The 15,397-nt window shown below is 39.2% G+C and overlaps 1 protein-coding gene across 1 annotated transcript; it reads right to left on the reverse strand.

Annotated features, from left to right (window-relative positions):
• Positions 1-10,460: 10,460 nt before the first annotated feature.
• Positions 10,461-12,719, reverse strand: LOC146364879 (uncharacterized). The gene is made up of 2 exons (XM_084917687.1): positions 11,713-12,719; positions 10,461-11,581 (listed from the first exon to the last, which is right to left on the reverse strand). Exons 1-2 carry the CDS (start codon positions 11,983-11,985, stop codon positions 10,913-10,915), a joined length of 942 nt encoding a protein of 313 aa, XP_084773813.1. The 5' UTR covers positions 11,986-12,719; the 3' UTR covers positions 10,461-10,912.
• Positions 12,720-15,397: the final 2,678 nt, after the last annotated feature.

The following is a 15,397-nucleotide window of genomic DNA, read 5'->3' on the forward strand; positions in this document are numbered from 1 at the left end:
CACCTTTCTTGGCTGCTGCCTCAAAGCACATTGTGCGCTGTCTATCTTGCGTGCTGCACAATATCGTTTATTATTTAGTATCTACTGTTATCTACTGCTAGCTAGTTTATTGTGATGGTGCTGTTTTTATTATGTTGCTCTTTGTTGTTTGCTTTCTCTTCTGTTTTTTTTCTCCATACAGGTGATCCAGGCGTTTTGTTTGTTTGTTTGTTTGTTTTTTCCTTTCTTCCCCCCCTTCTCACCGTCTCTTCTCCCCTTTGGTTTTCTTTCTCTCCCTCTCTTTCTTTCATTCTTTCTCCCTGTCCTATCCCCCAGTCACGTCTGTCCCGTTTGTATCAACCGAAAATAAAATAAATACATAATTATAATAAAGGTCAATCAAATGGACCAATATGGCAAGGCCATGATGATCCACTTGGTAAAATAAATCCGCTTGGCATCTTTCTTGGCCTTAAGACAACAATTCTGATGGCTAAAGATCCAAACGGGACACAAAAAAAAAAAAAAAGAAAACAATTCAGTCAGAGGAACACTAGGAATAGATTCCTAAGTTTCAACATCAGCTTTTTCTCACATTATATGGGTGGGCAAGAAAGACATCCAGTCATAACTTATAAATAAAAGGAGACAGACAGAAAGATAGAGAAGAGGAAAGAATGTGTGTAGCTTACAGGTGGACTCCAGGTGGCCTGCCAGTATGAACATGCTGCTGGGGCTCGAACTGAGCTTTCTCTGAAACTATGCTTTCCTGGCCTCTACCATGTGTTTTCCATGCCCTCCAAAAATGACCGAACCTGGAAGGATTGCATTGTAATAGCTGCTAGCACCACTGTAACATGCAGCAAGTTTAAGCAACTACTCCAAAGATCTCAGATAAAAGTAGAGGTTTTCTTCAGTGAATCCCACATACTGAGAGAGTATAATAAGTTATTGTGGAGAGTGGAGATTTTTTAAAAGAGTGGATATTAAAGCCATAAACATATGTATAAAAAGTAGAGGAAAAATATGAGGTTTAAGCTGAATATGGGCAGCAAGTTCACAGACTGTCCGTCAAGCTTCATTATTCTTGTTCTTTGATCAAACATGTATGAAAGGGATGTAGTCAGCCAGTATCAGACACAGTGAAATCATATCTGCCAATTTAAACTGAGACTAGCAAAAAAGGCTGAACACATTTTTCCAAAGCCTACAGATGTTGGAAATGTCCCAGACAGTGAAGTATCACTCTCAATCGCAGTGAACTCCTTTGAAGAAACCCCCAAATCCAAATCCTGCACAATAACCCCCATTCAGTTTGGGCGAATATTGTTTTGGTATGTGACGGTATGCAGGAAAGTCTTTTGGATTCCTTGTTGATTTATGAATGCAAAACCTACAGGGCAAAGTAATGAAAATATTATTTGTCCTATAAATGTTACTAAAGAATTCATTGATCTGTGTGCTGAAAGAAAGCCCGGTCACTCTACCAAATCTGTCACTGTGAACCAGAAATGTCTAACACATGTTCAGGGAGAGTTGTCCAACAACCCCAAAATTCCTCAGCGTGCAAGTAATACAAAATACAAGGCAGGTTTAGTCTGTGGTGCAGATACTCTGTGCTGATACTCTGACATTGTAAAGTTCTTTAATCATATTTACACATGTGAAAATCAAATGGGCATGATTTGTCTGAAATCAGACAGTACCCTGCACTCAGTAAGGTTAAAAAGCGCTTCCACATTATTCTTTTTTTATTCTTACTTGAAAATTAATCAATTTAAATATCTGATTGGCAGCTGAATATTGTTTTTCCATGTAGACGACACATCATAGAACCTGTTACACGTGTTTATGCCCATTAAATAACTAAATTAACAGCTCAGAAAATGTGTGGTGGAAACGGTTTGTTTGCTCTCTGAACAAATGTATGCTTTGTTTTGTTTCTTATTTATGAAAATTAGCAACTTTAAAACACAGCATTCATCATCAGGAAATATAATAACATGTGTATATGTTAATATCACGTTTTAAAATGAATAAATGTGTATGTAAATAAACTGCACACTGAATTTGTTCTTCTTCCAAAAATAAGTTTTTGTAGCATCAACAGTTGACCGAGACAATATTTAGCTCTGCCAGTTTGAGGGTTTGGGTGGTGCCAACTAGCTGCCTCTGACTGATTTAAGTGTCTCAGAATAAACATGGTTTGTGCTGTAAGAGCCCTGAATAATACTAAAATCTTCTCCCAGAACAACATTTGACACGTATTCAATGAAATGCAGAGCACTTCAATTGGTGGTTTTGGCTCTTAGAGTCACTGAAAGTTTGCACTGGCAGGTTTGTCTCTGCCACATCTGCAGGTACTCTTTGAACAAGGTGGGCAAATCAGCCTTGAGTGCTGGAACTTCCACAAATAGCAAAAACATCCGACTTGCTGTCTAGTCATGGTTGACTTTACTAAGCTATACTGAGTCATTATTCCAGGATCGCCACCACACCCTGCAGAGGTCACAGACTGAGCAGTCCTCCGTCCAAAACAAAATAAAACCTCAAACTACCTTTTCTGTTATGTCTGATTCCTTCGGCTCTGGTGCACCTCCCCTTAGATTGTCAATAACACCGTCTTTCAGTGATGCTGAAAAAACTTCTGAACACATTTCTAATTTACTGAATGAAAACTCAAGGATGTAGAGCAGGGGCTCATGAAAAATACAGTTGTCAAAAACATCTTTCTAATATGTTTGTTCAGAAGATGCTGGTTTATTTCAGCAAATGCCTTTTTTTTTTTTCTGGTGTATGGTTCATTAATAGTTTTTTAGGTGGCTATCTGTCTTGACAAACAAGATGTGTGTGCTCTCTTTCTATCACAGAAACTATGGATGAATGAAATACACAGTCCTGATTTCCTTCCTAGTTGTACTTCCAGACCATATAAGTTGTTCCCACCAGCCACAACTGCCTAACTGGTACAAATCTCGGAAGCAGCCAAAAAGTGCAGCTTAAAAAAATACTTTCATAAAACTTTCAATACGAAGAAAACAGACAAGATGAAGGGGTGAACATTTAAGCAGATGTAAAATGTTCCCAAACATTTATTGAAGTGAAGCACAATAAAAGTGCTTTCACCCCTCAAGTCCATGTGTTTCCTCTGAAATACCTTCTGCAGAGGAAGTGCCACAGGTGCAGTGCACAGCTATTACATGATGTAATGTAAAACTTAGATTGAATAAAGAGGTCTACATCTATCCAAAATAAACAACTGAGACATGATTTAATTCTGCCAAGACACTTAGCCAGACACTAAATAGAGTAATTACCAAAGTTCCACACACCAGTATCTAAAAATGTCCTAAGACAGAACTGAAAACCACAAAATGAAAACCATACCAGTGAGAAAGAATTTTGATGTATGATTTAACATGATAATATGATAAATTCAGTCCAGATGTCAGGAGGCACCATAGGACACAGACGCACACTTATAGTCAGTACTCTTCCAACATGAATTTCTCATGCTGCTGGTTTTGCTTAAAATTATACCTGAATTCCAGGCATTCCAGCACAATGTGTGAAAGTCGAACAGAGTTGCCACAGGAACGCTCGTAGCAGGCGATAAGGACATCGTCAGGTCCTAAGGTCACTTCCTGACGTACACGGGGCCGAGGTCACTGCCGTGTCCACAGCGGAAAAAGAAAAGCACAGCTCGTCTAGACACACATCCACACCCACTCATCATGACTGCTTCACTGCGTGGGTAGAGGTGGAAACAACTGTCTGTGCAATGACAAATCACAGCTCTGCACAGCTCCATGTGTCAGTTCCTCGTGAAATTATAATCCTCCATGTTAAGTAATATAATGGCAGGAATCACGTGTAGACTCAGGGCTATCCCTACTCTGGAAAAAATGGTGGTCTGGAAATATTTCTACTATTGGATGGATTTCTGTTACGTTTCTGCACATGTTCAAGATTTTATTGAATTCACCCAAGCAGTTTTACTCATATATCCAAACATTTGCCAGGTACATTTTTCAGGATTCTGAATTTTTCTGTAATAAGACCATAAGACTGACCTTAAATTAAACAGCCAGCATGCCCTTACAGCTCGTCTGGTTGAGCAAGCAACCCATAAGAATAAAAGTATGAAACTAGGCAGAGAAAGCATGGGAGAAACTCTATGCATGTAAGGGTTGAAGTCTGTCAAATAAATTGAGAAAAGCAAAGAACAGGTGGACACAGACACACACCTTGATCAGTTAGAGAGATTAAAGTGATGTCTAAAACTAATGCTTGGGTTCCCTAAAATTATTTGTACCTTCTTTCATGTTCCTTTCAAGATGACCCACCAGCTTCCCATCAACCACAGCTCTGTACTCTGTGATTAGTGTTGCCAAAGAACTTCTAAAAACGTAAGAACTTGTGCCCGCCTAACTGTTAGTTTCCTAGCATAAACATTAATCTTCCCCTGACACCACCTTGCAGTCTTCTGCCTCTTTCATATTGCACCTCTCATATAGAATATAATCCACCTTTGTGTACATTCCTTCACTCTTATACGTCACCTTATGTTCCTCACTCTTCATGAACTCGTCACCGCAGCCAATTTCATCCTATTTGCAAAATCTACTTCTCTCTGCCCATCCACATTTCTTTTCTTAAAATCATACCTACTCACCACCTCCTCAGCACCTCTACACCTTTCAAACACATGTCCAGTTAATGTGCTCCTTTTAACTGCCCTGAAATCCAGCTTTTTGGCAGATATTCAACGTCACCCCAGCTTCAAAATCTTCTCATCCTGTTTGACTTTTCATCTACAACACTTTTCATCCACAACACTGTTCACTTGCTCTTCTTTCAAGATCCCCCTACTCAAGTTCTCTTCTTGCCTATGCCAACTAAATATTCTGAATCCACATATATATATATGTATATATATCTATATCTATATATATAGATATAGATATATATACATAATCTCCAGATGCTTGCCTTTCTTTATCTCTTGATGTCTCTAACATGTCTTCCGCCTCTCATATTTCTTAGTCTTAAGCCAACAGTAAAACCCTGATGGCCATGCACCATTTCATTGTTGAAATCAAATATTTGATGTTTGCATGTTTGATTTAGCAAAGATTTCATGCTAGATGCCCTTTATGACACATACCTCCCTATGTTCTTGGGAATGACAGTAGGAGTACACTGGCTTGTGGCCCCTCTGTGGCTGGGTTAGTTTCAGTAAGCCAGGATTTATAGCAGTGGCTATAAATTAAATGACCAATTCAATTACCACATAAACTAGCGACTAGGTACATGTCTACCGAGCATCAGTACACTAGCACTCGATTGCCAACATACAGATTTAACTCAAAGCACCACAGAGTTGCTAGGATGGTTGTAAACTTAGTCTTGCTTCCTTATGTCCTATTTTTAGGAGTTAGATTTTCCCCCTTTTCCACCAAAATTGCTTACATATACTGCTATCTCATCATCCTCATGTCTGCTTACTTTTTTCATCTGACCCTGGGTTCAGAAGGGTGTTTTTGGAGAGCTGATTGTAGCAACTTGAAATAAAAATATTCTGCTGCATTTGTTTACTCACCTAAACCAACAGCATATCCATTTCTGGTTTCATTTACTAAAAATAAATCAGAACAAATAAATACGGAACAAGGTCTCAATTCATGAAGGCAACCACATCCTAGCATGGCACTCAGACTCTGTATTTTTAGTTGAAATTGTTGCTAACTTCAGTTAGAGGAAAGCTACAATCTGCTGCAGCTGCAGAAGTTTAAAACACAGAAAGATTGTATGTATGTATGTAAAGCATAATTTAGAGCTGTGGACTTATCTCATGTTACGCAATAAAGGAACAGTTGGATGAACATTTAGGAGGAGTTCAGGACACATTTCCAATGAAATGTTTAATTTACTTTTCCGTTCAACTTCAGTTGTAAGATAAACAGTCTAGTCTTCTCTAGATCTGCATCGACAGCTAGATCTTTCACTGATGGCACGCAGGCACCTGTCTCGGTGCGTGGGAGTACTCAGACTGAGCTGTTTTCATTGTGGTATTTCAGAAGCCGGTGTCACAGTTCCTTATCACAAGGCGATTAAAAAAATATTTTGATTTACAGAGAGGGCAATGCAGAATAATCTGGCTTCTAAACCTGAAAGACTGGTTTTGAATGCTTTAAAGTGTTGACAGTTCTTTGGAATACTTTTTTCACTTCTCTGTTTGTTATAAGTTATATCTTATTATATCATTATATCTTACCTGCACTTAGTTTATGCTGCACTAGCGGTCAAAGGAGTAATCAAAGTTTCTGTCAGTTATTTCCAGAAAATACATCTGAAAATTGGACCCTGAAAATTATTATAAAAATTCCAGCTTTCATTTCTTTAATATACGTTATAAAATAAGATGATTTCTTTCTTCTTTTTTGTGCCTATTGTGAAGCGTTCTAACTATCGCAGATGCTCTTGAACCACTATAAGGCGAGAGAGACCTCTAGTGGCCAGAGTGAGCAGTTTGCCCTTTATCTTTTGACTCTGATAAAAATCAGCTTTCTCATATCCGGACACGCAGAGATAAATGCACAAAAACACAAACTCATCAGCGTTAAATTGTCTAACTTTGAAGCTCAGGCGTAAAACTTTTATTTCTGATAAAGCTGATGACCCGAGTCATTCCTCTGTTTGGATCAAGTCATTCACATTTGTCTAGTCACTATACTGGGTTTGGTCTATGTGTTGTTTGTGGTTTCTCTGTACTTATCTTTTCTCTCTGCACTTTCCCCTCACCCTGCACTGCAGATGGCTGCCCCTCCCTGAGCCTGGTTCAGGCCAAAGTCTCTTCTTAAGAAAAACATTATGTAATGCCAGCTCTGCATTTTGTTATAATTTAATAATTTGCAAAAACACCAACTAGTGACAATGTAACATCTTTATGGCAGAAAAATAATCGGACCACTGAGCTTTTCCTTCTTACATTTGACAAATGTTAGTCTTATCAGTGAGATTCTTTCTTAAGGTTGAATGGTCTTTATCTTACAATAAAAAAAAAACACATTGGGACAGCTTTGGTTAAGTTAGCTTAACTGAATTAAATACATGGTTCAATTTATAGATCTAAGTTCAATTTACAGATTTCAGTTTCAGGGTTCTGGTATTTCCCTTATCCACAGGCAGAGCTGAGGCATGGCCAGAAGTGACTAAAGCCACAAGTCTGCCCATCTCACCCAATGGTAAGAACAAGATGAAGTCTCTGCTTTGATACCAAGGTGCCCATTAAACAGTGATGCTTCCAAAACAAGTCATACTTGTTCTGTCTTTTTGTAGTTTCACTGTCATGAACTTGACTCTGTAGGTCCTTTTTGTTTTGTTTTGGTTTGGTTTGGTTTGGTTTTTTGCAGTTTTTGAGAATTAGTTGGTCTGCTTTCCTTCCTGGGAAAACAGAAGGCAATGATTTACAAATCTGACAAACCCATATTTTTTTACATGGAACATAGAAAACTTATGAAGTGTTTAAACTGTGACATCGTATTAAAAACAGCTAATTTTGAATTGGATGGCAGGATCATGTTTCAAAAAGCTGGGATGGGGCAAAAAAAAGCTAGAAATATAAGGGCTGCTGCAAAGAAACTGCTGGAGCAAAACTTTGCAACTAATTTGGTTAACTGACAACAAGTCATTAACATTAGAAGTTTTGCTGGTTGACTGCTACAGCTGTCTCAGGGCATCCTGGGGACTGTGCAGTTAGCCTCATGGTAGTAAAACTAAAAAGAAGAATGAAAAATGTTCTGCTCTTCTCCCCTCTGCTCTTCTTCACTTTTCTGGGAGGCAGTGGTTAGGTAGAGCGTACAGCCCGATCCAGCGGGGAGGTGTGCGAAGCCAGATCGGGCGCCCCCTTCCAGTTCTCCTCTCTGCTTTCTCCTATCTTATCTTATCTTACTTGTCTCACTCCTCTCTGTCACCTTTTCTGTCCCTTTGAAGAAATGAGGCTCCATAAATGCTAAAGAGGTAAGTATTTCTCAGCTGCAGTGAATAGACAGAATAAACTGTAGAAAATTAAACAGGAGAAAGAAGAAGAAAAACTATTTTAACATAAACCATTGACACACTCCAGGGCCTGATCAACCCTGGCAGGGCCTCCTTGGATGAGGGTGTCTAGTGATAATGGCCGAAACACCTGATGAATCTAAAGTCCACTACTGACGATGTGTCCCAAATTTTAACAATTTAGATCAGATCTCTAATCCCTAAACCTAACCAGGGAAAATGGCAGGCTAGCTTGGGTAAAAGAACAAAAGTTGAGGCACACAGTGATGTGTGCTGCTGGTATTCTGGGCTGCTTTCCTCATAACAGCCATCCCTCAAGATTTTCTCCATTAAAAGCAATGCATTGTCCTGGATTGTAACATCTAGTCCTTTACTGAATCATTACTGGGTATAAAAAGAGCATCTTAGAGAGGCTGAGGTTCTCAGATGTAACAATAGGCAGAGGTTCATGCATCTAAGATCTGAAGATGCAAACTGTTTCAGAATAATGTTCCTAAATGTAAACTTGCAAAAAGAGAGAGAGAGCCTTTATTTGTCAGTTGGAGTTGCCCACACCGAGATGACAGACCTTGCCAACCGTACATACAATACAAAACATCACACTGGGGAGACAGGTCAGGATAGGTAGCAAGGAAAAACACAGAAATTTGTAAAACAAAAGGTCAGACCAGTCTGCGCGCTTAACTCTCTTCCCACATTTTCAATCAAAGCGGCCAGTCCTGTGGGGTTTTGAACCGCAGACTTTAAATATCAAATAATCTACAGTACGTAATATCCACAATATTGATTTCTGGTGAAATCACTGTTTGCAAGGGAAAAGGTCAAAAATCTGTATCACATGCCCACGATCATTGGGTCCTCCAGTTGCACTGCATTAAAAACAGACACAATTCTGTCATGGAAATCTCTACATGGCATCAGGGACACTTCCAGACATCAGTGTCTATGAACAAAGTTCACAATGCCATCCAAAAATGCAGGTTAAAGCTCTATCATGAAAAGAAGAAGCCACATGTGAATGTGACAACTTTTGTGGTCACGTTATCTGAAATTTAAAATAATTTTTCTTTTTGGGTGTGAGCAACATATGCTCACATTTTTTCAGGCATGTCTTGTGTAATGCATTCAATACAACTGCATGGCTTTGCAGTAGAAGAGTCCAAGTGATACGTTATCACTTGGATCGTTTTCCACGCATGGGACTAATAAAGGTTATCTTATCTTAAAACTTTTGGCAAATCACGAAATGAAAAATGCAAAGAAAAGCAGCAAGACATCTCTATCAGACAACAACATTCCTCTGCCAAAATCCAGCAACTGGTCTCCTCAGTTCCCAGACATTTACAGACTTTTGTTAAAATAAAAGAGAATGCTGCACAGTGGTAAACATGGGCCTGCCGTGTTGCTGACATCCAACTTAAAAAGACCTTGTTTCTTTCTTTAAATTTTTTTCTCATTATTTCAATGTAAACATTTTGATTTGCTTCATTGTAAATAAAATATGGGTTTATGATCTTTTATCAAACTCTTTTTTTATTTACGCACTATTCCAATTTCTTTGCAATCAGGGTTGTATTTTTTGTGATACTTTTGAACATCTGCAACATAAGACATGGAGATGAAATGTAAATGTATGTTTTCATCAATATATCCTGTCACATTGAGGAATTTGGTCATGTTTGCAGCTTTCCTTTGCATAACATCATGTGAGATTTGTGAATGTGAGAATATTTGTGGGAGGAGAAACCCAAACAGCAAATCAAAAGTGTGCCAAAGACAACACCCACCCTCCTTCCTATTGGTGCTGCTTTGTTCGGGTTGAACAGCCTGGTGTCGTTTTGAAAACCCAAGATCACCAAAATGAGAAGCAGCACCTTCCTGATGGCAGGACTAAAACTCCACAACTGAACAAGACCTTTTGAAAATTTACCAAGTACTTTGCATAGTGTATGTCCAGTATATACAAAAGCATATAACACCACATGGTAGAAAGTTAATCTACCTTTGGTTTGAGTAGACATTTTAAGTTATGTTTCACTGCCACCTGCTGGAAATTTGCTGGGCTTTCTATTAGCAGCTATAACACCTGTCCAGTCTCTGCTGCACAGACTTTGCCATCATGTCCAGTCACAATGATTTTGGCAGTGCACTAATGAGTGTATAAATCCTGTCTTTATTTTCTTGTTACTTGTGACAAATCTGAAGGCCAAGCAGGTGTTTCCAAGTGACGCCCAGCTGTGAATATTCACTGCTGATCTGTCAGTTTCTCTTCCATTTTCTGTTCTAAACACTGGATAAGATTTAACCATCTGTTTCTGTTAAAATTAATTTAAACAGGAACATTTTGTACTGAACTAAAGAAGAAAATAAATGTTCTCCAAAATGACTAGAAACAGCAAGCCACAAACGTTACCACCAGGTCCCCCAATGTCCAAACACAACACCCTTCTCTAAAGCTACATAAACACAACCACACCTTCCCACTGCAAAACTCAAACTCCCACACCAAGAGAGCAGCTCGAAGCTGTCAAAACTGTAAACACTATACACAGCATTACACACTACAGCAAAACAATTGAAAACACAATGCTCAATTTGTGAGAAGGTTCTTTGGTTCATAACTGCCAATGCATATTTTATAAACTGTACAGTAACGGATCGTCATAGAACCCTGCAGAGGATTAGGCATTTAGATTTGTGAGTTTCACATGAAGACTAAATCTATAAAAACATCCTGCATGTACGTACACTACTGTAACACAACTCAATGCAAAAACAGAATCTATCGCACACAACAGTACTCTCGGAAACATGATCAGGGTGTGAAGTCTTTTTTATTGTCTACACGGTCTTTTTACAGTATTACACACAGTCACTGTGCGGCATCATGTCGCCGAGCTGCATTGGGCCACATCACCTCATCCACATCACAGGCTATATTGTCCCTTGCTAGGCACCGCGGGAAAAACGCCCTGGAATGGCGAATCCATCCCTGGAAGGCCTCCACTGGGATGTCAGCACAGGCCAGCTCCATTGCCCGTACGAGGTTCTCTCTTGTGTATGGCTGTCTGTCATACACCTTCCATCTCCATGATGAGAAGAACTCCTCTATAGGGTTCAGGAAAGGGGAGTAGGGTGGCAGACAGACGTTTAAAAAGTGGTCACTGTTGGTGGTGAACCACTCTCTGATTTGGTGTGTTTTGTGGAAGCGGATGTTGTCCCAAATGATCACATACATGTGATGTGCTAGCCTAGGATGGTGTTGTTGACGGTCCAGGAGGATTTCTTTTAGCTCCTCTAGGAAGGTGAGGAGACGTTGGGTGTTGTAAGACCCAAGGACAGCATGCCGGTGGACAAGCCCCTCCGTACCCATAGCTGCACAAAGAGTAATATTACCCCCCCGTTGGCCAGGAACCTCAGTGATGGCTCTTTGGCCAATGATGTTACGGCCTCTTCGCCTTCGTTTCTGGAGGTTGAAGCCAGCCTCATCCAGGAAGAGGTACTCATGGGGTCTGGCCATCGCGTCCAACTGCATTATCCTCTGAACATGGAAAAGCGTACAGGTGTTCAGAACGGTCAATCAGGTAGCACAGTATTGTCCAGAAGTAATGTAGGCCACTAAGCAACACAGTATGTCCACTAACTGTACTGTGGACATGGATGTATACGTACTTGCACATACTCGTAACGTTGTTCTATGTGTCGCGCAGAGTTGCGCTCAAAGGGAACCCTGTAGACCTGTTTCATCCTCATCTGTTGGCGCCGGAGAACTCGGTCTATTGTGGACACGCTGACAGCATCAATGTTCTCAAAGTTTACATTATCTGCAATGACTTTGTCTCTGATTTCTCGGAGTGTAATGCAGTTGTTCTCACGGACCATATCTGCAATGAGGGTTTCTTGTGCCGCTGTGAATATGGCAACCCTCCCACCTCTATGTGGCATCCTTTCAGCTCTAAAGAAAGAAACATGTGTTGTCAATTGACTGATTTATATGTAAAACTACATGTAAAGTAACAGACCACTTTCACAGGCCTGTAAAACTGTAGTGTGACAAAGAAAGCAATAGCGTACTATACCTGTTGTGTTGTCTAAATGCCTTGATAATGGTGGCCACGGTGAACCTACTCAGGTTTGGATGTACTCTTCGTCCCGCTTCAGCCATTGTCATGCCATGGCCAATGACATGATCAATTACTGTTGCTCGCATATCATCTGTTATGATGGTGCGAGGTTGTCTTCTTCCCCCACCTGGACCTTCTCCTCTCTCTTGTTGGCCTCCTTCTCTTCCTCCTCTACTCCGAACTCCTCTTCTTCTTAGGCCTTCACCTCTTCCTCCTCTGATCTCAACCCCTCTTCCTCTTTGGCCTGCAGCTCTTCTCCTTCCGCACGCTCGAATGCCTTCATCCATTGTGATTGTTTGGCATCTTCACCAAACTATGCTTTTATAGGTGGGGTCACATCATTAGCAACAGGTGTCTTCAATTTTGAGTCGTTGTGTGTAGTGACTGACGCCAGGTGTGTTCCCTGTGTTCAAAGATTGGTGACTGTGGCAAGCATTTTGCATCACATGGGCTTTCATTTGAGAATATGAGCAGAGTTGTTTTGCAACATGTGTTTTAGCAAGGAAAAATGTGTTTAGATTTATGAGTACAGAGGGTTGTGTTTTGTGAATTGTGTCTTCATGCGACATGTGTTTATGGTACTGGAATATGGTGGCTACATTTAGTAAATGTGTTTAGACTACTGGTCATTTGGGTTACAGGATTGGCTTTTGTGTTTTAACATTTGAGAAAAACTGTATCATGTTATTCAGAGAATATGTGAAGTATTGCAAGATTAAATCAACGTCATAAAGTGATATTTATGACAACTGCAGACTCTGCTGTTTTGTGGGAACAGTTTGGGGGAAAACCTGTATCCTGTTGACAACATGCCCGTGGTGCTATCCATAAATAAAAGGTTGTGTAAGCTGTAAAAAGAAAGAAAGAGAGAAAGAAAGAAAGAAAGAAAGGAAGGAAGGAAGGAAGGAAGGAAGGAAGAAAGAAAGAAAGAAAGAAAGAAAGAAAGAAAGAAAGAAAGAAAGAAAGAAAGAAAGAAAGGAAGGAAGGAAGGAAGGAAGGAAGGAAGGAAGGAAGGAAGAAAGAAAGAAAGAAAGAAAGAAAGAAAGAAAGAAAGAAAGAAAGAAAGAAAGAAAGAAAGAAAGAAAGAAAGAAAGAAAGAAAGGAAGGAAGGAAGGAAGGAAGGAAGGAAGGAAGGAAGGAAGGAAGGAAGAAAGAAAGAAAGAAAGAAAGAAAGAAAGAAAGAAAGAAAGAAAGAAAGAAAGGAAGGAAGGAGAGACCTCCTTCCTCCTGCTTTGAGTGAGGTCCTGGCCAATATCACCTTTGGACTATAGTAAAACATCCATTCAGCCACAAAAACTTTTGTGGCTGAATGAAATCAAATCTGTGTAGTTTGTAGCATCCACTTAACAGCATGTCTGAATCCCATTGATTAAAATGACATGTACCATTTCCAACATTACTGTATTTGTCAAACATCAAAGCAAACTTGTCCTTTTTGATACCCTACAAGGAGCAACAAAAAGCAAATATTTAAAATATGTCTTTCGATATGAATATTTGTTTATTCTTTAAGACAAACACTTCTCTGTTTCTTATGACCAAGACAAAAAAGGAAATGGGAACTGTCAACCATGCATGTTTTTCTCTCATTTCTCCTGTGCCTGCACAAAAGGCTTTTCAAAACATTATCTAATCGACCTCGCTAAAAAGAGCTTCATGTGTAAGGCCTTAGAAAAAACTCTCTGTTAAAGACACATCAGATTTATAGTTTCACATCTGTAGTGCAGCTTTTTAAAAACATGATGCCATTGTCTCTACATTAATGGGGCAGATGAGCTAACAGCTGTTAACAGTTAACATGTCAGTTCAGTTCTTGCACAATCTTCCTTATCTTTATTAAATGCTGCACTGTTTACATGCTAATAAGCATGTAATGGAGACTTATTTATGGAAGAGGAAAGGAGTGAAGGGAGGCACTCAGATATTTTTTCACACTGGCTCAGTGGAATGTTTTCTAAATTGAAAATGGATTCTTTGTTGATGAAAAATTGTAGGATTGCTCTGAGCTACAACCACTTGTTGATGCTAGGAAGTGAAGAGAGGAACCTCTGTTTACGCTCGGTCTTGAAGAGGCTTTAAACAGAAACTGTGTCTTCAGCACGGGTGGATATAACAAAGTAACTCCAGTATTGCTTAAATACATATCTGTATAACCTTTTTTTTTTAAATGAAAATAATAAGTACAATTTTTACAGTTGTTTTTAATGAAGTAACATTGTTAGTGTATGGCTTTGAGTACTTGTTGCATTAGTATTTTTACTTGAAGTATGACATAAAGGACGAGGATAGCCACTTCCTCCACCACTGGTTTTCAGTGATAAAAAGGTTCTTGAGAAAACCGCTCACAGCAAGACGGACAGATTATCTGGACAAAGAAGGACTCTGGAGCTGCTCAAATCTAATTTTCCAGCTTTAGGCCTCACAAATAAAATTCTTCTGGCCCGTTTAATTGGAAGCAGGATATTCAAAACCTCAGCAAAGAAAACTGAATTACTATCTCATAACAAAAATGCTGATGATTTATAATAGAAAAAGAACAAGGGGCTCATACAGAAATGTCATTATTATGAATTATTTTAGTGTTTTTTTGTCAGCAAACAGGAGGCTGGATTGAAAGTAGAAACTAAGTGGAGAGTGGTCACATGTGACTGGCAATGATGATTAGGCTGAGTTCGGGGGAGGCCAGCATTGGTTAAAATGCAAAATCTGCTGCCAAAGCAGATTGAAAATATAGTACGCAAGTTTGACATTCTGTTCACAGCTGTTTGGACTCAAGTTAAAAGAGGATGTACTCACTTTGTTTAGATTCCCATGGACCAAACTGTTCTTTGTGTAAAAAAGAAAGTACGGTTTTTATAAAGTGTTGTCAAAGCAGACGACAAAAAGTTTTGATTAGGCAGAAATATTATTGAAATTTGAAACATCTAAAACAGGTTTTTGTACTCTTACATAACAATTCATTTTCTGCTTCATTGAATTCACATGATAAGGTTGATCCTCTTCATTAGAATTCACCATCGCATCCTGTTATAATGCTCACATGTCACACCTCCGCCATACACACAGAGATGTTTTTCCTTTAGGCAGGTTTCTATAAATCTCACTCAACTAATTATTATATTACGTTAAAATTGGTGGAAAACAATGTGTTTAATAAAGCTTTAACGTTTTCCTTCCAAATGCTTTCCTAGTAAATAATATTGCATGTTTATTGTAGAATAATGCAGTAATAA

Source organism: Perissodus microlepis, chromosome 20 (genome assembly GCF_051167445.1).
Source record: "Perissodus microlepis isolate ML-2025 ecotype Zambia chromosome 20, ASM5116744v1, whole genome shotgun sequence".
Classification (NCBI taxonomy): Eukaryota; Metazoa; Chordata; class Actinopteri; order Cichliformes; family Cichlidae; genus Perissodus; species Perissodus microlepis.